This window comes from Gastrolobium bilobum, unplaced genomic scaffold (assembly GCF_033153095.1).
Source record: "Gastrolobium bilobum isolate Gb01-03AN ecotype WA unplaced genomic scaffold, APGP_CSIRO_Gbil_v1 utg2307, whole genome shotgun sequence".
NCBI lineage: Eukaryota > Viridiplantae > Streptophyta > Magnoliopsida > Fabales > Fabaceae > Gastrolobium > Gastrolobium bilobum.
Window position 1 is genome coordinate 209,627 of NW_026897512.1, and position 21,705 is coordinate 231,331.

Sequence of the window (21,705 nt, forward strand, 5' to 3'; positions counted from 1 at the left end):
CAATGGGGTATCTTGTGTCACATCCAACGCCTTTTATTTAAATAATGTTACTTGGAGACTTTTAATTTCTCAGGGTAGACGAGGTTAAAGTTAATTTTATGCAGAATTTCTGTTGAAGTAGGTTTCCTATTGGTTGACCTCTGTTTGTCAAAGATCTTATGTGTGGACAAGTATTTGCCATAATGTTTGTTTCTACACAATGTGGAAGAGGGCTTCCTCTGTTTGAAAACTAGCATTTGCATTCATATCACATCCTGATTACACCTATTGAAATCGGAAACTATTAACTTGAATTGCTTTGTATACATTCATCCATTCTCTTAAAATTTTAAAAAATTAAAATAAATTTTGTATGGTTTTTGTCATTCATTCAATTATTGTTATTATTTTCTTAATATGTTCTTACTCTTATACAAGTTCACTGAATGCTAACTCCTAATGATTTGTAATAAAGGCGATGTTGTTATTAATATACATACGCTCCAATGGGATGCTGGGGTAATTGCTTGCAATTGTCAAGTTGCTTTGTGTAATTGCCACTTTCACTTTAATACCAGTTCTTGTAGTCAGGATTCTTAGTTACAAATTTATGGTTTTTTAATTTGAAAAGGTTATTTTTAAGAATTTAATTGTGATTAAAAGTTTCATATTAGTTAAGAATAAACTAAATGAGTATCATATAAGTAAAATTACCCATGAACTCAATATTTACGATTTTGAATTAAAATAATTTATTGTAGTAGACTATCGCTCACTCTATTAATAGTGGTATCTCTACGGACACCCTATGGTATTCTCTTGTTTGTTGGGTGCGTCCCTCACCCGTATTATTTCATTAATGCATGATTGAGCAATTGAAGGAGACTATTGATGGAGCATTTAAGGCAATGATGAAACATCCATTGTCATTATTGAGAGATTACTTTCCTTATCATGATTGATATGAGTAATTAATGAATTAACGGTATAGGGTTATAATCCCTAATAGGTTGATATACCATAATTATCGAATTAATGGTGGAAGGTTTTATATTAATGCCCTTTTGGCTCGAGTTGTTTTTTTATTTATTGTCTCTTTCAAAGAGAAACCCTGCCAAACACATTAGCTCTTAAAAGGGAAAGTAATTATTTTAATGAAGAAAAACAAGAAAATAGGCTTCTGATACAAACCCATGATCCCATGAATATGTAACTGCATCTCCATGTTTTCTGTATTGTTTAGTTGGGTAGTTATTCTCCATATTGTTTAAATGGGTAGTTACTTTCCATTATGTTTTTACTGTTTATGCTTCAGTTGTAATCTTTATTTAAAGACTCATTATGAATGAAAAGATATCAGAAAATTGCATCATTTAATTTATTTTTCTCTTTTCCTTAAGCTTATCCTTTTTGCTAAAAAGGAACCTATCATTTGGTGCTCTTTGCGTTCACTCTCCTCATTAATGGCTGAAGGAACACGCTTCAGAAAACTTGAAGAAACCCAAGAAATCCATGCCACACAAATCAACAAACTTTTCGAAAACTCTACCCAAGCTCTTTCCCAATTCAACCAACTTCGTGAAACATCCACCAAAACTTCCACACAAATTTTCGACCTTACTAAACAATCCAATTAGACCGTCCACTGCCTTAATGAGGTTTAGACTACCCTTACCACTTTAATAGGCCGTATTGATCAATTCATGCATATCACCCCAACCACCAATAAACCAACTCCACCTCCACCTCTGCCGCCGCCGCCACCACCACCTCCACATTTCCCACCTGTCCTTCAACCTAGACCCTTCAAACTTGACTTCCCACGCTTTGATGGAACAAATCCTTCCGGCTGGCTCTTCAAAGCTACACAGTTCTTCGACTTTCATCATACTCCACAACAACAAAAACTCCAGATTGCCTCGTTTCACGTGGACGGACCAGCCCTTGCTTGGTTCCAGTGGATGCACTCCAACCACCCCTTCCACGACTGGCACGACTTCATTATGGCACTTGAAGCCCGTTTTGGTGATTCTCCCTACGCTGATCACATGGGATCACTTGCAAAACTCCAACAAACGACTACTGTTCAAGCCTACATCACTATATATGAGTCCTTAGCAAATCGCATTTCCAACCTCCCATCAGAGTTCCTACTTCACAACTTTATCTCTGGTCTTAAACCAACAATCCGAAAAGAGGTACAAGCTCTCCAACCAACAACGATCTTTCAAACCCATGGTCTCGCCAAACTCCAAGAAGATAAACTCTTTGACCTCTCATTTGTATCCACTTCACCATCAAATCCCCCACCAGGTGTTCGACGATTAACCGCAGAAGAAATGAAAGTCAGACGAGAACAAGGGCTCTGTTTTAATTGCGAAGAACATTTCTCCCGTGGCCATAAGTGCAAAAACTTTTCCACTCTTTTACTCCTTGACGATAATCAACCTGACCCAACATCAAATGACCTTCTCCAATCTTGGGCACATCAAGAACTTTGGGGACAAGGTTCATCTTGATGGAGAGGGGAATGATACAAACCCATGATCCCATGAATATGTAACCGCATCTCCATGTTTTCTGTATTGTTTAGTTGGGTAGTTATTCTCCATATTGTTTAAATGGATAGTTACTTTCCATTATGTTTACTTGGGTAGTTACTTTCCATTATGTTTTTACTGTTTATGCTTCATTTATAATCTTTATTTAAAGACTCATTATGAATGAAAAGATATCAGAAAATTGCATCATTTAATTTATTTTTCTCTTTTCCAAAAGCTTATCATTTTTGCTAAAAAGGAACCTATCAGCTTCTTATGAGAAGCTCCTTCTTAATTTCTTTTAGGCTTATGAGTCAACCTTGTTCACTACTTCTCCCGCACCTTCCACGATGCTATTTCTCAAACCTCTCAACAAAACCTTCTTGTAATTCAGTCCTTCACTTTTTCCTCCTCTCCCCTGAACACCATGTTGGGAACTCGGTTCCCTCATATCGGCTCAGGGGTCTTTGTTCGAAAGTCAATCAACAAGATCCTGATCTCGGATCTCGGCAATACCTCGGCCTGAACTTCACTAGGTTGGGTAGCGCAGCGGAAATATCAAAACGAAAAATCACAAAACAGTAGAGAGAAGAAGAACACAACAAGATTTAACGTGAGAAAACCTTCTTCAATGAAGAAATAAAAACCCACGGGACCTAGTCCAGATCAGAAATCCATTATGAAAACAATGGTTACAAATAATCAGAATCACCAATGTGGTGGTTAACTCAACCTCTCCAACAATGGTGATAATCAAACTACCCTAGAGATGTTTCACTCAAACTCTCTCTAGAGATCTCTCAAATGCAAGGCATAAAGCTTTGCTCTAACAATTTTCTCTCAAATATCTGTCAAATTAGAATTCTCTCATATGACCTAGCCTCCACCCACAACTAATGAGTATATATAAAGGAAGTGGAAACTAGGGTTAAGATTTTTAGGAAACCCCTCAAATAGACTTGGGCTTAGCATTGAAGGAGGAAGCCCAACACACCCCACGCTCTCTCCCAATTCTTCCCGTGAAGGCGAAGGGAATAAGGAACCCGCATATGCTAGGGACCCGGGTGTTCATTTGACAATGAGGGTGACAGTGGAATTGACGATGCACAAGTTATTCTTGACCAGTGAGGCAGTGACGTCATTGTTTCCGAGAGAGGAGTGGTTCGATTTGGTTCAGTTTTTGATGCCGAATTGAATCGAATGGATAACAGTGGCTTGGTTCGAGAAACTGAACCAGTTTTAGTGGTTTGGTTTATCAAACGAAACCGTTTTGCTTTTATATGTACCAATTTTGGTTTAAAAATTAAAATTGGTTTTTATTTTGAATTAGCTCTAAACTAATTTTAAGGCAAACAATTAAAATACTAATAGTTAAAGAAACAAACCGGTTTGAGTCTTTTTTATTCTCGAATCGGTTCAAACAAATTGATTCGATTTATTTTTGAATCGGTATTATATAAAGTGATTGGATTCTTAAATCAATTAAAAATATATATATAAATCTAATTCGGCTCCTTTGGAAAAAAATTTATCACACTCTTAATTGCCTAACCTTCCAAGAAAATCAACCATATTTTATTAAATATAAATAATATATTTATTTTATCCTTATTTTTATGATTATTTCCTTTCATATTTTTTTTTTATTTGATAAGAGAGCACTTACTTATGTTGTACCGAAAATACCGAATCAGGGAATGAAGCAGCAAGAGTGGGACAAGAATTCAAAAGTAGCTTTTACTCTAAAAAAATCATATAATCACCAAATACTTTCGACTTTATGTTTTTTAAGGTATTATTTTAACTTAAACTCTAAACAACAAATAAATACATAAATATACAACGACCACCCAAACCTCTTGACTTAATTGTATAACATCTATTAATGGGACAAATCACAAATATGAGAGGGTTAAGTTCTTCAACTGGCAGCTTTAGCATATGTAATGCTGGCATAGATGAAGTAACTCTTGTCTAACCAATGCTGTGTGTAACTTTTAGACAAAATGCTGAAAATCAAAAGAGAAAGTGTTTTAACTATCCACTTCCTAGTTCACACTATAAGCATCCCCTGGTATATTTCGTTTGAGACATGCATGGCCAGTCTCATCCCTTGTGTACTGCTCAAAAAAGAAAAGAAAAATGTAAGCTGGTTCGTGGTTACCAAAAGTTTGATAAAAGAATACCATTTTATAATTCTTAAAGGTAAGGAATTGACATGTAAAATCTGCAGATTCTCCCAAGAAAGCTACCAATTTCCCTCTCTTTTCTTTCTCTCTTTCTCTCTTCTCGGAATCTCGTCTACATATTCTTCAAACAATTTTCTTTTGTTTTCTTCGTATCCACAAAATAACCAAAGAAACAAAGGTGACCCAAAATCTACTCATGCATCCACTCCCAAAAGCTAATAAAGAAAGACCATGAAATCCATCCATCCATCCACTCCTTTCCATTTTACCCCCTTCTCCATGCGCTCTATCATCACATGCATAGCAAAACCAATTTAGATAGATAGTGAGTGAAAGAAGAGAGAGAGAGAGAGAAATGAAGCTAAAAGCAAAAAAAGATAAGATTAACCATCTAATATGCATCCTTTTTCATTCTCACTCACAAAATATAACTTTTGGTCCTATCATTCATATATTTTATTTACAATTCACTAAGTGGCTTCAAAATACATTTAAATACAAAAGCCAACCAAAAGCTGCTGAAAATAATAAAACTTGAAGAACACGCTATGATATGAATATTGGATTATATTGAAGTTAGCAATATAGTAGTTCAAATTGTGGTAGAACACTGAGCCCCCTGCTTTGAAATCAGAGGACCTTGGGGTATAGAGGGTCCAAAGGCCATGATAGAAACACAATTAACATTGAACCTGTAACGTCCAGAGACCCAAGTTCCCACCTTCCAACGAAGCTTTCCATTAACTTTGAGGTTCAAAACTAGTCTTCCAGTAATTTGATCACGACCCACTTCATAACCAAGAGAGGGAGCAACGGGTAAACCATTTCCTACTAAAGATGATGTTAAAAGATTACTCTCTTCTTGGCCTTGGTAAAAGGGAGGCACAGAGGTATCACCGGTTATCTGTTGGCCCTTGTAGGTTGCATAAGCTTGAAACTCATCGTAGTAAATGCCAACTTTCTGGTTTGGGTTCTTGGAGAGCAGAGTGAGTTGGATGGAGGAGTTGAGGTTTGGTCCTGATAGGTTCAGCTGGTAGATATCAGCTTCTATGAGGGAGAATTGAGGCTTGGCAGGGTGTAGGATGAACCATATAAGAAGTATCAGTGATAGGATAGAGGTGAAAAATGCTGATAAACCAAAGAACAGTTTCCTGTAGTTCCTGTCTATTTTCAATGCTTGCTTGCTAGCACAGTGTTTTGGAGATTTTATTGTGATTTGAGACATTTTCAATAGATAGAGAGAGAGAGAGATAGTTGAAACTTGAAAGGAGGGATGTTTACAACGTTAAGGAAAGGGGGGGTGGGGTGGATTATAAAGAGAGCAAAAAGCGACAATTATTTTGCTCTAAAGCATGCTTTTGACTAGTAGCTCTAAGCTCCTCATCGTGGAGATTATTATATATTATAAGCAATTAAAGTTGTAATGTTCCGGAAAATCGCTTGATATATAAGGACATCCTATAATGCCACAGACGACACGCATCTCATTTGTATGGGTTAGTTAAACTGTAAAATTATCTGAAAATTTGCAAAAATTCAAGCTTCTGAGGCATACGCTTTTTCACCTTCTTTTTCTTTGAATAATAAACATATAATTTTTATACTATTTTTTTAATAATTAAACAAGAAAACACATATTCTTTACTCAGTTTTTATATTTTAATTTTTTTTTCAACAAAAAAGGTGTAAAATGAGTGAAAGAATATAATATGCAAATAATAAATAAACCTAGGGATTTGCATTTATTATTTAACATGACCACACAAAGTTTCCTACACACGTAATATTTTGTGAGACCCGCATGTTTTGAAGAAAAAAAATATTACGGCACGCCAAAACGAATCTCTATAACATAACACAATTATTTTTCCTACAACATAACTCTTATAAAACTCATAGACCTACTAAAAAAAAAAAAAAAAAGGGAAAACGCCCCTTTAAGGTGTGGACTTGGGGGCACGTAGAATGATTTTAATTTCTAAACGTGTAATTTGGTTTACGGGTAGTTGGATGGAGTTGAAACTGCACCCTTCTTTACCACTTTCTCAACCAAATGTTTGTTCTTCTTTTTTGCAAGGAATTACGGAGCAAAGTTTAAGAAGGACTAGCTTTAGACTTTTCCCCTGGAAACAAATTGGCACGTTATACGATCATAGTTCAAAGGCTAACAACAGCAAAAAGTTCACACACGAACAGTAGAAAGCCTAGAAACTAACCTGGCTGTGTTAAGTTAATGTAATAGGTAATTTGCGGTTGTTTTCACAATACTCCTTTTCTCTAGGCCACAAAACCCTTTTGGTCACTTTCAAATTTCCGCACAATGTAATGATTGAGACTGCCATATAACGCTAAGAACCAAATTTGGGACAATACCTGTCCCCAGTCCAACTTGTTCTTTTGGGTGCAATTGGGTGCGCACTGAAAATGAAAATAAATAAAATAAAATAAATCTATTTCACACAAAACTCTGTTTGATCATTTAAAGTGAAAATTGAATTGAAAGAATGGTGATATATATTTAACAACTTACATACATACAAGAGTTCAATAGAATGGTGATACTTGAATTAGCATTAAATTGAAAGTGTTATAAGTCTTCGGGGAACATGACCAACAAAATTTCCAAGTAAACAAAGGTATCTTGAAGTTGTTATTTTGTATTATATTGTTCCCTTGTTAGACATTGAAAAGATTTGTGATATAAAGACTAAAAGAAACATGCCATAACACGGTAAAGACGAAACCAATCAGCCGCATGAAGTGCATGTAATGTAACCGATGGTGATTACCAGCTGTAATCACATAAGTGAGACACGTGGCATTGAAGGTACACCCATAATGCAGTGGGTCCAAGGTCCTCAGTTCTGCCATACACAACGGGTCCCCACATCAGAATATCAATTATATATTTATATTGGACGCCTGTGACACCTCTCTCTGATAATGATATTTTGGGCTTTGCAAATTTAAATGATAGTATATACAATCTGATACCTGCCACGATGATTGAAGGAAGAGGATACGGTGAGATTAGGAAAGAAAAGCAAAAGCAACGCATTTAAAAGAGCCGTAGAGGAGATAGCGTAAATAGCCTTTGTTCATGATTGATTTGGAGATATGATATGGTACGTGCAGATGGCCTAGTGGCATACTCTTCTCCCTTGTGCCCCATTATTAATAGGTAAACTTAAAAAAAAAAAAAAAAAAAAAAAAAAAACCCGCAAATTTTCTCTAAAATCACTTATCACTTGTTTAAAATTTTGAATCATTTAACCATTACTTAAAGTTTCTTTATCACTTATTTTTTATCACTTATCTCCCTAATTTAGGAGATAAATGATAAAAAAATTAAGTTATTAAGAGATTAAGTGATAAAAAAACTTTAAATTAAAAGAATAAATAATTAAAATTTCAGAGAAAAAGTAAGTGATTTTGAGAAAAGTTATAAAGATTTTTTTGAAGTTTTTCCAATATTTTATGGAGAAGGTTATATTTACAAATTTTTTGTTTACAAATTACTCTAAGTATATGACCGGTCATACTTCAATCAAGAGTGTATAACCGGTTATATTTAATATAATTTGTAAAAAAAAATTGTAAACGAATCATTTCCCATATTTTCATATCAACTTGTGAAATAAACATTTTACGTAAGATGATATATTTCCCTTGTCGCGTAGTGTGATGTTTTGTTCGGTGAAACTAATGAGAGTTTTGAGACTAGTGGTTGTGAGTTTCTAATTTTAATTGTGCAGTTTCATTTCATAATAAAACGACAGGGTGAGCAGAAAAAGGAGGGAACATGCAGAATCTGTGATATGGCTTTTTGGAACCCTCGTGGAAATTATTGTTGTGTGATGATTTCTTGGCCTTAAATGTGTTTTAGCCTAGCCTTTTAAGTTAAGGGTGAGAGAGGATTTAAAAAGTGCACTATTTTCAAATTTATACTAGACTTTAGGTATGAGAACTGAGACTTTAGGTTTGAGCATTATTTATGAGTTGAGGGAGGGAGAGGGTTTTGAGCACTATTTATAATTTTTTGGTTAGCATTATTTATAGAAGTATGTTAGTATCCTTTTTGAGGGCTCAACCTCAGTTTCCATAGTCAGATTAATAATATGAATGGCCTTCAAAGTCTTTAGAAACTATTAAGCAGTTGAGTAGACAAATAATTAATCAATTGTGCACAGGATTACACCATGAGGTGTTCATTATGCATATAAATACATGGTGATGGTGGACAATTTGATTACTTTAATTTTTGGTCATTTGACAATATGGCACCCTTTTGGTTAGGAGTTTAGATAGCACAGAGACGTTTGATATTAAAAGTTCCTTTTTTCAGATATTGTTGATTATTGAGCCCTTCAATCAAGAGAAAGTTGATGACCCCATAACTTAGTGGTTTCTCCTCTTCTCAGCTTTGTTTTTCAATTTCTTTTAGTTATGTTCATGGACCATAAAGACTCCCAATTTGTTGAAACTATTGAAGGGGCAAATGATATTTTGCATAGTTTTATTGAGCGATAAAATACAACTTTCGCATATCTTATTACTTTGGTTCTTTGAATCACTCTGTACTGGGTTAGGATCTCTAGCAATCAAGTAAACCTAAGAAACCAACCAAATAAGCTAAATGTATCGGCGAAGCATAAGTAAAGTAAAGAAGCTTCAACCTTTGGTTGTTGGGAAGTACAAGCAAGAAAAAGGGGAGGGTGGGGGACTCACTTGTTTAGACTTTAGACTGTAGACAACTTTTGTCATTATTATTACCATAATAATACCATGGGTCCCTTAATTGGATTATTTGGATGTATATGGCTCCTTGCATTTGTCCATATCTGAAGTATGTATTCTGCCTACATTTCTAAATTTTATCAACAAACTTAAGTATGAGTCCATAATATTCAACTACGCAATTCAATATTTTAGGCGATAAGATAATTCAAAACTGTGATATTTGCACGTGAAATGCAGAAAAAGGCATTGTTTTTAAGCTCCTGGCTTTTTCTTATACTTCTGTGGTGTTTGAATAAATTTTGAAAAAAGAAAGAAAGAAAGATAATATCTCTTTTTCAAAAAAAAACTTCTTTTCAAAAGCTATTAATTCGGAAAGAAGATACTAAATCTATCTATTTTAGTTTTTATTTTATTAAAGACTACATGTTGTAAAAAAAGAAAAACAGATTACCAAAAAAAAAAAAAAAATTCCTGCTGAAACATACACGTGTGAAACCCGGATTTGGATTCTCTCCCGTGTGAAAAATTGGTCATGTTATTTGATCATAATTCATTTTCACTCACTGATGATGAGATAAGAGAGAGAAAAATATATGATTATTAATGAATGGTTACGATCAAATAACATGATCACTTGATCATTTTTTCACACAGGAGAGAATCCAAATTGTGGGCATCGTGAAATTTGCTGAGGACCAATAAAACTATGCAAAATATTTAGAACCTGAAAAGAAGTGGGCATGAGCAAAAATTTTTAGGAGACATGATATTTCCCATTGTGGTCCTTAAAAAATTCAAAATGGACCCGTTTAGTTGAAATCGTGATCCTTCACAAATTCAAAAAAGACCCATATTAGTCCCTCGAAAGAACTAAAATGGATCCATTTTAAATTTCTTAGAGAACAGGATGAACCTTTTTATTCGCTAGGGACTAAAGTGGGCATCGTGAAATTTGCTGAGGACCAAAAAAAATATTTACTCAATAAATAAGAGAAAGCATGATTTGCGATTTTTTCGATAAAATATTATTTTCCATTCCAACAACGAAGTCGATTTCAGAATAAATAAACATAATTTTCTTTAAAACAAATTAATATCTCATCTTCATCACAAACTTCGAAATAATTTAAAAGGTAGACGGTGTTCTGATATGATGCAGCTTCCAAGGGAAAATGGAAGTTGCTTTTCTTCCCATTTTTCAATTCTCCTTTTTGGGGAAATTATTTCTAATGCACTCTTCAAGAAAAGTTTGCTTGAGAAATCAGTGATCACTTTTACGGAAACTGAAAATAAATTTTAGAAAGATACAAATTTAGAACAAACCAGAGAAATTTGAGAAAAAATTAACTTACATTATAGTAAACTAAAATTATTCTTACACTATTAAATAATTTTATTTCAGAGAATTGAAATTTTGTATCATATAAAATTATTTAATATTTTATTAATATTTAACATGACATACCTTTAAAAAATATGAAAATAAAATCATCTAATTATATTTTTATTGCTGTTCAATCTTTATAAAATTTGACACAAACAAACGGATAATAAATAATTATAAGCCAACGATTAAATTGATAAAAATCATATTTTACATAGGAGTCCTTATAAATAAGCAATTCCTTGAATAAATAAATAAATAATGAGGCACGAAGATCTCTATTAAACTGTATAAAATTACAATGATATATTACATTAAGTATATTATATATCACGATCTAGATGAAAGGCAAATGAGAAAAAATGGTTTTAGAAAGCATGTACAGATCAAGTGGTTCTGGTATTCAAGGATTCAGGAAAACAAAATTTTGAAGTAACTAAACTAACAATTCATGCTCTCCTATCCGGTGAGTCAGATATGCTAATGATCATATTCTTTGTCATCTTTTTCTGCAGCAAGAGGATTAAGATGGCACTTGACGCACAAATTGTCCTTTTATCCTTGGACGCTGCTCAGCTAGTTTCTTTCTGCTCTCGTATCGAACCTATTAACAAGCATAACAAAAAGTAAGCACAAGAAGAAGAAAAATTCTTTTCGAAACAATGATAGTCATGCTAATAAAAGGTTATGCAGATTTGCTTATATAGTGATATGAACCTTTTTCTCATAACATCTTTCTTTGCGTTTCAAGCGGAACTTGTTTAGAGCTGCTTCCCTTTGGATTGATCTATGAGAATTTCCATTGGTTGTGAGGTCTTCATTCTTACCCTCTGAAGCTGCCCTCACAATTGCAACTTGATCAACATTGCTGCTACTTCCACAATTGCTTCCATAACCTATGCTGTTAAGTTGGCTTGCATTTCCATTACAGAAACTACTGGATACACTTTGATCAGTTGCAGGTGAGATATGTCCACGATCCTCTGCATGTTCTTGTCTGAGTTCCTGGGTGTACACAATGTGGTTTGGGGCGCTGTTTCCATTTTGACCACGAGGTTCATAAAGCTGCTCTGAACCGTTTTCTTTAGTATTTGACTGATAAAATGCATTTACTTGAAAGGTTGGTTGAAGGAGCACAACTGAACTTGGACTTGGCATTGATGGGGGACCAGACTGTGTTTGGAACATTGGAGGAAGTACAGAACCATAGGGTGTGCATAGATCATTGAACCTTACACCTTTTACTGGAATTGGGAGAGAATGCCCTTGCTGTGAGTGTGAGGTTGCGAATTCAGATTCTTTTGATTGGGCTGTAGCTGGAGACATAATACATCTTTGCATACTAGGTGTGGAATTGTCTGAGTTGCAGCCAGTAGCAATATAGGAGATACTTTTCTCTCCATTTGTTCTCTGTTCTCTTTGTTGATTGGAGAAGTCAACTAGCACTGCAGGTGAGGCTTGCAATTTCCTGTTAGTATACCTGCACGAAACTCAATTTCAGTAATAAACACACACAAGAAATTCAACAGGGCAGGAAAGTATTTAGAGGCCACATGAAGAAATTCATAAACTTATTAGCTTCTTCCCCCTTATCTAAGGAAGAAACAAATCAAACTATGTAACTTTAGTTATTAAAACTTTTCATTTTATATTTCCAAGAATTATTTAATCTTTTGAAGTTCCTCAAAATGATCACTCAATATTTACCATTTTTTAATATATTTCACCTGGTATTTATAACAAAACTCAAAATCCTGTACTACATAATTTAGATGGGAGGTTTGATATATCCACACTCGTTAATTTGTTTAAGGTACTGCATCCCTTGAATTCCTTTAGAGTAAACTAATTAAATAAGGAAAGATGTGTAGCCATTTACAAGCAAAGGACTGATTTCTACTAGTTTATGAGTACTAGAAGTAACTATCAAAATTTTAAAATAGAAAGGAAAAAATAAGAATAACAAGGGATTTTAGCAGTTACCGCTTGAAAGCTGAAGCATTCGAATGCATGAGGGTGTGCCTTTCTTCAGTGAGTTCATTCTCAAAGTTGCTGGGATGAGATCCTCTGAGGGAAAGATCCAATTGTGGAGAAAAGTCAAACATGCCTGTGCAATCAACTGAGGAATTTCTCAGACTGCAGTTTGCACGAGTATGAAATGCTCCAATCAAGTCAATAGCTTCCTTAGAAGACTTAATTTGAACACAGTGATTGTCATGAGCCTCACTGCTGATGCTAGCACTCCGAAAATGCTCAGGATCAGCGTCCTTGCCATTAGTTGTGCTTGTCTCACCATTTTTGCAGATACCCACATTTAATCCTAAAAAATAATAGTTTGCTCTAATTTTAGATATTCTTCCTTGTCAAGAACAACAAGAGATTATTGCAGTAAGGGACAGAAATATACCTCCAGCATGACTGTCATGCATGATTAATGTCTGTCCTAAACGAATGCATGTTTCAACCTCTTGTGCCTTTGCTCCACTTGGAAATGCTTCACTACATTTCAACGGAGAAAATTCATGAACCTTATCGACATGGCCACTCTCATCTTCCAAGTCAGGTTTTGTACAAGAGCTCTGCAACAGACAGAAAACATGCAGATTTCTTTTAGCTTGATGCTTATAAAAATAGGCAAACATCCCATGGAAAACATTAAGCATTTGGAGTACATTGACTTAGACTTGATCAATCTAGATTCTAGATGGCTATTACCATACTAAAGGTGATAAGATTTGGTAGTCTTGCAAAGAAGTTGAAAAGAAAATTTACACAAGAATAAACTGGTGGGCAATTTCAGACATAAATATGATAGAATTTCCAAGCTGAACGGCAATAAACATGCAAAAGAATCAACATTGGAGACAGTTCTGAATGTAATATCACATTATCGTTGCAGCTTTAAAAAAAGCTTCTCACTCGCAATGAATTAACCAGCAAAAAGAAATGAAAAGATAAATTATGTCGGACTACAGTACTATGACAACATACACCCAATATTTACAACATTGAAAACAAATGACAAAATGATTACATATAAAGGCCATGGCTATGGTAGTTGACTAGTTGGTGACAACATCCCAAATCTACTTCAACTATGTCCGTTCTTTGTCCTTTGTCACAAATGTCTTCAAATAACTGCAATAATATAGAAAATAATAATTTCTAGATCTGGAAAACTAACCTGCGCATCACTTCCTTTCTCGATCAATTCCTTATTCCTCTGAATGCAAGCAGCATCACCACTTGAACGATTACTAGCAGCATCACCACTTGAACGATTACTAGCAGCATTGTTTTCAGCAGTGGCTTCAATCTTGTGCTGTGCAAAACTCTCATCAGGTGGGCCATTTATGCCAGTATTAGACTGACAGAGCAAATAAATAATAAATTAAAATTTCAACTAGTTGTCAATAACATCCGAGTATTTAAGAAAAGGGAAAAAGAACTGAAAAAATGAGTGACAAGAAGACCTACTGATTGTCTCCTCCAAACATGCTGCCACAAATTCCTCAGTTCATTTTTTCTAAGGGGCTTAACAAGATAGTCAGCAGCACCTCTCAACATGCATTTGTATACCGTGCTAACCGAATCTTGTGAGGACATCACTGGAAAAGCAATAAAAAAAATGCAGAACATTAATCAAAGTATTAATAAAGTGGGAAATTTCAGTAACTGCTAGAAGATTTATCTTTGATATCATACTTATGACAGGGATATTTTTGCAAATCTCATGCTCCATAATTAGTGTGAGAAGTGCATAGCCAGATATGGATGGCAAATCCACTTCTGTCAGTATCAGATCTATATCACCAGGTCTTCCCTTGAGTATTTCCCATGCCTTCAAGCCATCAGGAACAGAAGCCACTGCACAAAAAAGATAAGCAAAGTTATTTTGAAGTTCTAAGAGCATGTAATTAGTTTCTGAGTACTTACGTTTTTCAAATTACAAGCTTCATACAAGAAGAAATAGTAGATAATAGAAAATCTTAAAGGGAAATAGAGATCGAAAATAATTGTATCATGTTTATGGCTTAAGCCTGTTGTTTACAGACTGCCAAGACCTTTACTAAATAAATAAAGCAAGTTGAAAGGTGCCATCAGTTCCTTAGACTTTCATTGAACCTAAATCCTCCCCATCACATCCCTGTAAGAATATAGATATATTTTTTTTTTCTCATAAGGAAAAAAAATATTCAAACAAAAGGCCCAGATTTATGCACACAAATTTTATTTTCTTCCCCCTAAATTTTTTTTATATAAAATCCTTGTAAGCTTTGAGGCTGCCCGTACACTTTATGTTACAAAAAAATCTCCTTAATCCTTACTCAAATTTGCAGTTCGAAGATTTTGATTTACAAATAACTTTTTTTGTCCCCCTTAACTTTGGGTCCGGTTAATACTCTTAATGGCTCGGACCTCAGAAAAGATAAATCAAATTAGCGGTTTCAGCCCTGAAAATCGGAAGTATAACCGAAGAAAAATCAGACCTACATGCTTTTATGAACGTAGGCAATTGAGCACACAAGCCATAAAAGAAAAAATTGAGCAGAGACCAACAAATTGTTTTTAGAAAAAAAAACCAAAGAGTGAAAAAAATAAAAAATAAAATTGTAATCTTGACCAAAAAAAGAAGCAAGCAATTCCCCATATCTAGCTCGAGCTGAATGAAAATAAATAAATAAACTTAAAGGAAAGAACTCAAGAGAAATAAAAGAAGGTAAAGGACCTTTGTAGTTGCATTTCCTAAGAAGCGCCGCTATAATCTGTCTGGTGGAGTCATCTGCTTCAACTAAGAGCACTCTCAAAACCATCTTCGGCAAGAACTTCTCCCACCTCATCAACCCTCTCAATTCATCTCTGCTACCTGTTCCACTCTCTTCCTCTTCCTCCTCCTCCCTCTGCCTTTCCATCACTAGCTTCTCACCACACAACATCTCTTCCCCCATATTTCAACAAACGAATCAATCCAAGTACCAGAATACACACTATAGTATCAGAACCCTCCCAGGTGCTGTGTAGAACCAAAACCTCTGCACACAACTTGATATCTCGTTTGCCCCGAAAACCAAATTTGGAGGGTGAAAAGGAACACAAGTAAAGAAAAAGGCAATAATATCTTAAAGGAATGACTCTCCGTTAAGTTTAACAGTATATGAATCCTACGGCGTCGGATTAGACACCAACGTTAAACCTCCCCTCTCATCCAACGGCTGTCGAAAATATCCTCGTCGCACAAAATATCTAGAGACATGGAAGCAGCTGGCCCACGTATTCCACGTCATCAATCAGATCTGATTTTCGACCAAAGATCTAAAGCATGAGACCCATTGGGTTCTCGTGGTTGGTGCTACCTGGTGGTGGATATTATTTCACCCTCTCTTTTTTTCTTTCTTGATTTTTATTTTTTTATTTTTTGCTTTGGTTCTCTCTTCTCACTTTCAGTTCCATCCAAATCCAAAATATCAAAATACATGTGTGCATTAGGATATTTTTTGTGCGAGACATTTGGCGCTGCGTGGGGCCCATTAGGAGAAAGATATTAAGGTTTAAAATTAAACCCACCCGCAAAGATATTTTTGAGTGCTTTAAGGCTGGCCACGAAACGCATGGACGACACAGTGGCACGTGGCTCCATCCTAGGGGATGTCTTTTTTTTTGTGGCTTTGAAATTGTCAAACGCTATCAACGAGAAGGGGAAGTCCTCAGTCCTCACACGCCCAGTGAGAACCTCTTCGTTACTCGCTCTTTTGTTGGATCATATCTCTTAGTGAATCGGCGATTGCTCTCTTGTTTTGAGTCGAATTTACAGAAATGGGGTTGGGAGAGAGTGTGCGTGTTTATCATGCGCGTGGGTAAGTGGGATGATGTTAAATTGAACGTAGGGACACTTTTCGATGTTCCATTTGTTACCTTCAGGGAGTCGTCTTATGTGACGATTAACTAATTAATTAATCCAAGTCGTATCTCCGAATTCCGTAACAACTCTATTAAAACCTTTCCCACTCATTCCATCTCTGGGTTATTTTATTTTGGGTGATTGTCTATTTATCTTTTTATATTTATTTATTTTGTCTTTTATAACTCTCATTATTCCCTTCTTTCTTTTTTTATCATAACTCTTGAAGTTCTAATTTTAATCAATTCATACCAAAATATCTTTATTTATTTAATGATGGTTATTCAGTTAGTACAATAAAATTGAGCAGTATGAAAAAATGACCTTAATTTGATCCCTACCAAATTCAATATTGGAAAGGGGCATAAGACATTGATCACTTTGTTGATTTGATCTAGGGGTGTTCATCAACCGATCCAAACCGATTCAAACCGCGAAAACCAAACCGAAAAACCGATAACCGAATAAACCGAAAATCGAAAAATTGGAAACCGAAAGAAAATCGCAAATTTTAATTGGATTGGATCAGTTTTCGGATGGGTTGATGAAAACCGATCCAATCCAAACCGATCCAATATATTAATTATTCTCCACCTACTTGTCCTTTCTCCAATCATAGCCCAAAAATTTCTAAACTCAAGACCCATTAACTCATCAACTAAACCCAAAAAAAAACTTAGTCACGTCTCATCAACTATGGTATTGTTTACTGATATTTTTGTATTTCAATTTTATTTTTTTTACAAAGCCAATATATACAAAAGATGTTATTTGCACAATAATCATGAAACTTATTTTAGGATTTTTAAAAAACCGAAAACCGATCCAATCCAAACCGAAAAAAATTGGATTGGATCGGATCGGATTTGAAAAAAAAATCTAAACCGAATGGATGATTACATAATCAAACCGAAGGTATTGGATCGGATGAGTTTTGCTTCCAAAACCGATCCAATCCAGATCGCGAACACCTCTAATTTGATCAATGCACCCAAAAACAAAAAATTGCATAAGTTAATATACATACAAATTTATTGTTATATAAATTTTTTTCATATAACAATAAAGAAAGAGAAACTATTAACTATCTCTTAATTAATTCTTTATTTTTTTTAATTCTATGGCTTATTTATCAAGCATGAAAGATATTATATTAATATTTTGTAAGTATGTTGAGCATTTATAACTATTAAAATATTGACAATATAACTCTTTTTGTTCTATCCATTGGCAATCAAATATAATTGTTTTATTTGTATGTGTATTATTAACTTATGCAAATTCTTTTTGTTGGGTGCATTGATCAAACCAATGGTACCCATAAAATTAATGGGTAACTATATAAAGAGTTTTGTTGTGTTTTTTGAATTAATTTTTATTCAATAGTTATATTATTTTAAAAGATAAATAAAATATAATTTTTTATATCATAGTATCTCTTTTTTTTTAGTAAATTAAACGTGCCTCTCGTGCTTAGTTTTTATTAATCAATTTCCCTTAAGCCTTTACTCTGTATGCAAAAATATTGAGATATTTGAGTTGCCAAACATACGCAAGAAATCGAACTATTCGTACGAGTTTTTTTTTTTTTTTTTTTTTTTCTCTTCCGTATGTGTGTGTATGAAGTGCCAACATCTTGATTATGTTTTTTTTTTCGTATGTGTGATTATGTTTTTAATAGGTCCAAGTTTAACTGTGAGATTTTTTTACATAAAAAATTTGAAAAACAGAAAATTATCTACTATAATAAAAATGAATCTTCTCATGTTAAAAAAATGATGATATGATTATGTAAAAATATTACAATTATACAAAGATAAATCAATGTAATGATTTTATAATTATTTATTTTTATATTTTATTTTTTTCTTCTTTTATCACTATTAATATATCTTTATATGGTTATAATTCTTCACATCAATATATTATATTTTAGATCCACTCCTATAAAATATCATACAAAAGTTCCCATTAACTTCTATTTGACTTTACTTTTATTCCAAGACAAAGCTCATAATACGTTATGCTATTATTAAATATTGAATAGATTTAACATATTTTTAGCTTATAAATTACCAAATTATATGTTTAGTTTAACGGGAACCTGACAGCCTTTTATGCGAATATACCCTCGGCTTGCAAAAGGATCCATTTCCAAAATATATACGCGTCGAAATTTTTGTTCTTTTCTTTTTTTTTAGTCATACATCTTTACAATTTTTAAATAATAAATATAAAATTAATATTGTTCGTGTATCGAGGTTTTCATTCTTAGTAGTACATCTTTTATTAATTTAAATTCTCAACATTGCATAGAATTTTTTAATTATGTAATTTAATTTATTTATAAATTCTACGGGACAATGGCTATATTGCTACCTTTTAGAAAAAAAAATTATCGAATTGTCACGCCAGAAAAAGTTTTTGTCAAAATGTCACGTCACAATTCCGCTGATCTGACAAGCGAGAATGAATTGGACACATGGTAGTGTCTGAATAGTTAACCATTTTAGCTGAGCAGTTCAGCGAGAATGACAGAATGCTGACATGTGGCAAAAGTACAGGCATTTTCTGCAAAAGTACAAGATGTCTGTACTTTTGCCTCGTGTCAGCATTATGTCATTCTCGCTGGACTGCTCAGCTAGAATGATGGATCATTCAGACGTTGTCACGTGTTCAGTCCATTCACGTTTGTCAGATCAACGAGATTGAGACGTGACATTTTAGCAAAAAAAATTCAGACGTGGCATTCTGATAAATTTTTATTAAAGGGATGTCAGATTGGTCAATGTCCCAAATTCTTCTTAGAATAAGCAATTAAAAAGCAATAACAATTTAACAACATTATTCAAAAAATAATTTAATATTATTAGAAATTTGAAAATTTAGGAAATATGTTATGGGTTCGCTTATGCAGTTATCTGCAGTAAGCCAATACGACATCGTTTTCGAGTGAAAATCATGTTGTTTTTGTAATTTTAATTTATTTCAAGGTTATAATAGTATTTATATTTATAATTTTTTAAGATTTCAATACCAAAACGACGTCGTTTTGAGAATAAATGCAGATATTTTATCTGCATTAACTGCAGAAATATTTTTCCCATATGTTATAGGGACGTTTGGTATGGAAATTTTTTAAAAATTTTTGAGAAAGTGAGATGGGGCAAAAAAATTTCAATGTTTGGTATAAGAAAACTGAAAATATTTTCAGGAAACTTTTTTTCCATCATTTCAGTTTTAATAGAGAATCCCAAATGAAAATACTATCTGAAACATGGTATTTTTATTTCCCCATAACATCAGTATAATTAACCCAACATTTCTGAAAAAATTCTGGACCTATCAAATACCTTTTCTTAACTTATCTGAGTAAAAAATGTCTCATCATATTTCCAAAAAAAAAATTCCCAATAAAATATATATATATATATATATCTCCTCTACCAAACACCCCCATAATCGAACGCACACTATAATTTAGGTTGACGTGGTTGTGTGTGTGTGTCTATATATATATATATATGGGGAATGATCTGTTTACAATTTTTTTTTATAAATTTATGCAAATTGCATTATGTTCTCCCGGGAGAAGATAGTGTGATTAGTGTTCTCCCGGGAGAAGATAGTGTAGTTTGTAAGAGTTTGTAAACAAAAAGTTTGTAAATATAACATGTCCCTATATATATATGTGAAAACATTAAATGCGAGGAATCATAACCATACAAAAGATGAATGCATTAAATGTGGAGAATCATAATCATGCACCTATAGTTATTGTACGTAAAATCGCTGCAAAAATGATTTTACCATATATATATATATAATTATTGTTATCCAAGTGGCTACCAAGAATGTAAGTAAGAAGCTGGAAATAACCCTAGAGGGGGGTGAATAGGGTTATCTAGTTTTTCTGCAATTTTACAATTACAAAGAAACAACTACACCAAGTGCCAACTTGGTTTGCTTACACCGCTTTATTACTTTGATTAAAACAGAAAAATAACAATGCTATTCAGAATTAATCAAGTATAGTGGCAGTATGTAAACACTTGACTTTCAGAAATTTCTCAACAAAAAAAATATAGGCAGCAGTGGTAACTCAGTCCAATTTAAAAAAATATCAGAGTTATCAATTAAGCAGCAGCAGCAGCAGCAAATTCATATTTCAGCTTAAAAGTATCAAACAGGTAATATAACAAAGAGTATAGGAAATAGAAGATGACACAGGTATTTATCCTGGTTCACACCTCTAAATTCAAAGAGGTGCTACATCCAGTCCCAAGGCAACATGCTCTTGGATTTTCTTCCACTAAAAAAATTACAATATTCAATTACAACTTATTTTCAAACCAGAAAATAAACTCTCACAAAATATACAAGTTGATTCCAACCAAACCAACTTCAAACACCTATGGTCTTGAGTATCCCACTCAAGCCTAGATAACTCTTTGCCTGAGCCTTACCTCACACCAAGGTAAGCTAGGACTTTACTACTGACTTGCCTAAGCTCAAACCAAGCAGTAGGTCTTCCCTTGGTGCTTGTCATACACACCTAGTACAACTCAAGCAACCAACTTAACAAGGCTATTCAAGCCTTAGCAAAACAGAAATTTATTCTTAAAGAGCTTATGATAAGATCAATCAACAAATTTAAATCTCTGGCTTGCTCACTAGAATGATGCAAAATGTCAGATAATATGCAGCAGATTAAGCTTAACAAATATTACTAAAATATTAAGCCAGAAAACTAATTCACTGTATCTATATCATTTAACACTTGTCAATCAATATAGATTTTGCAAACCAAACAGAATATTCATAAAAAATATCACGGCTCAGTGAAAAGTTTCCAATTAGATACAGCTTGACAATCTTTTGAGTAAAATAACAAAGCCGAGCTATACTATATTCCAGAATATAAGGTACAACACCAATTCTTATAACATCAGTGTTATTTATTTGTCAAACGGC

At 33.8% G+C, this 21,705-nt stretch overlaps 2 protein-coding genes across 4 annotated transcripts; both read right to left on the minus strand.

Moving 5' to 3' along the window:
* Positions 1–4,991: 4,991 nt before the first annotated feature.
* On the minus strand, positions 4,992–5,977 carry LOC133307556 (NDR1/HIN1-like protein 26). Its single transcript, XM_061508083.1, has one exon. It carries the CDS (start codon positions 5,931–5,933, stop codon positions 5,301–5,303), a length of 633 nt encoding a protein of 210 aa, XP_061364067.1. The 5' UTR covers positions 5,934–5,977; the 3' UTR covers positions 4,992–5,300.
* Positions 5,978–11,169: 5,192 nt separating this feature from the next.
* LOC133307546 (two-component response regulator-like APRR5) lies at positions 11,170–15,850 on the minus strand. Of its 3 annotated transcripts, XM_061508072.1 has the most exons (9): positions 15,562–15,849; positions 14,538–14,699; positions 14,310–14,440; positions 14,017–14,199; positions 13,240–13,411; positions 13,060–13,152; positions 12,816–12,939; positions 11,550–12,312; positions 11,170–11,436 (listed from the first exon to the last, which is right to left on the minus strand). In XM_061508072.1, the coding sequence occupies exons 1-9, from the start codon at positions 15,779–15,781 to the stop codon at positions 11,356–11,358; spliced, it is 1,929 nt and encodes a 642-aa protein (XP_061364056.1). In that variant the 5' UTR covers positions 15,782–15,849; the 3' UTR covers positions 11,170–11,355. The 3 variants fall into 3 exon arrangements, with proteins under 3 accessions (XP_061364056.1, XP_061364055.1, XP_061364054.1); XM_061508071.1 differs by having other exon boundaries at positions 12,816–13,152; positions 14,017–14,154; positions 15,562–15,850; XM_061508070.1 differs by having other exon boundaries at positions 12,816–13,152.
* Between the last annotated feature and the right edge of the window lie 5,855 nt (positions 15,851–21,705).

Bases quoted from the DNA above. Each gene is read 5' to 3' on its own strand.
- LOC133307556 (XM_061508083.1), bottom strand. From the start codon at position 5,933: ATGTCTCAAATCACAATAAAATCTCCAAAACACTGTGCTAGCAAGCAA.
- LOC133307546 (XM_061508070.1), bottom strand. From the start codon at position 15,781: ATGGGGGAAGAGATGTTGTGTGGTGAGAAGCTAGTGATGGAAAGGCAG. The intron at 13,153-13,239 runs GTATATTTCTGT...ATTATTTTTTAG, and splicing joins GCATGACAGTCATGCTGGAG to GATTAAATGTGGGTATCTGC. The intron at 11,437-11,549 runs GTTCATATCACT...GCTTGTTAATAG, and splicing joins AAAGATGTTATGAGAAAAAG to GTTCGATACGAGAGCAGAAA.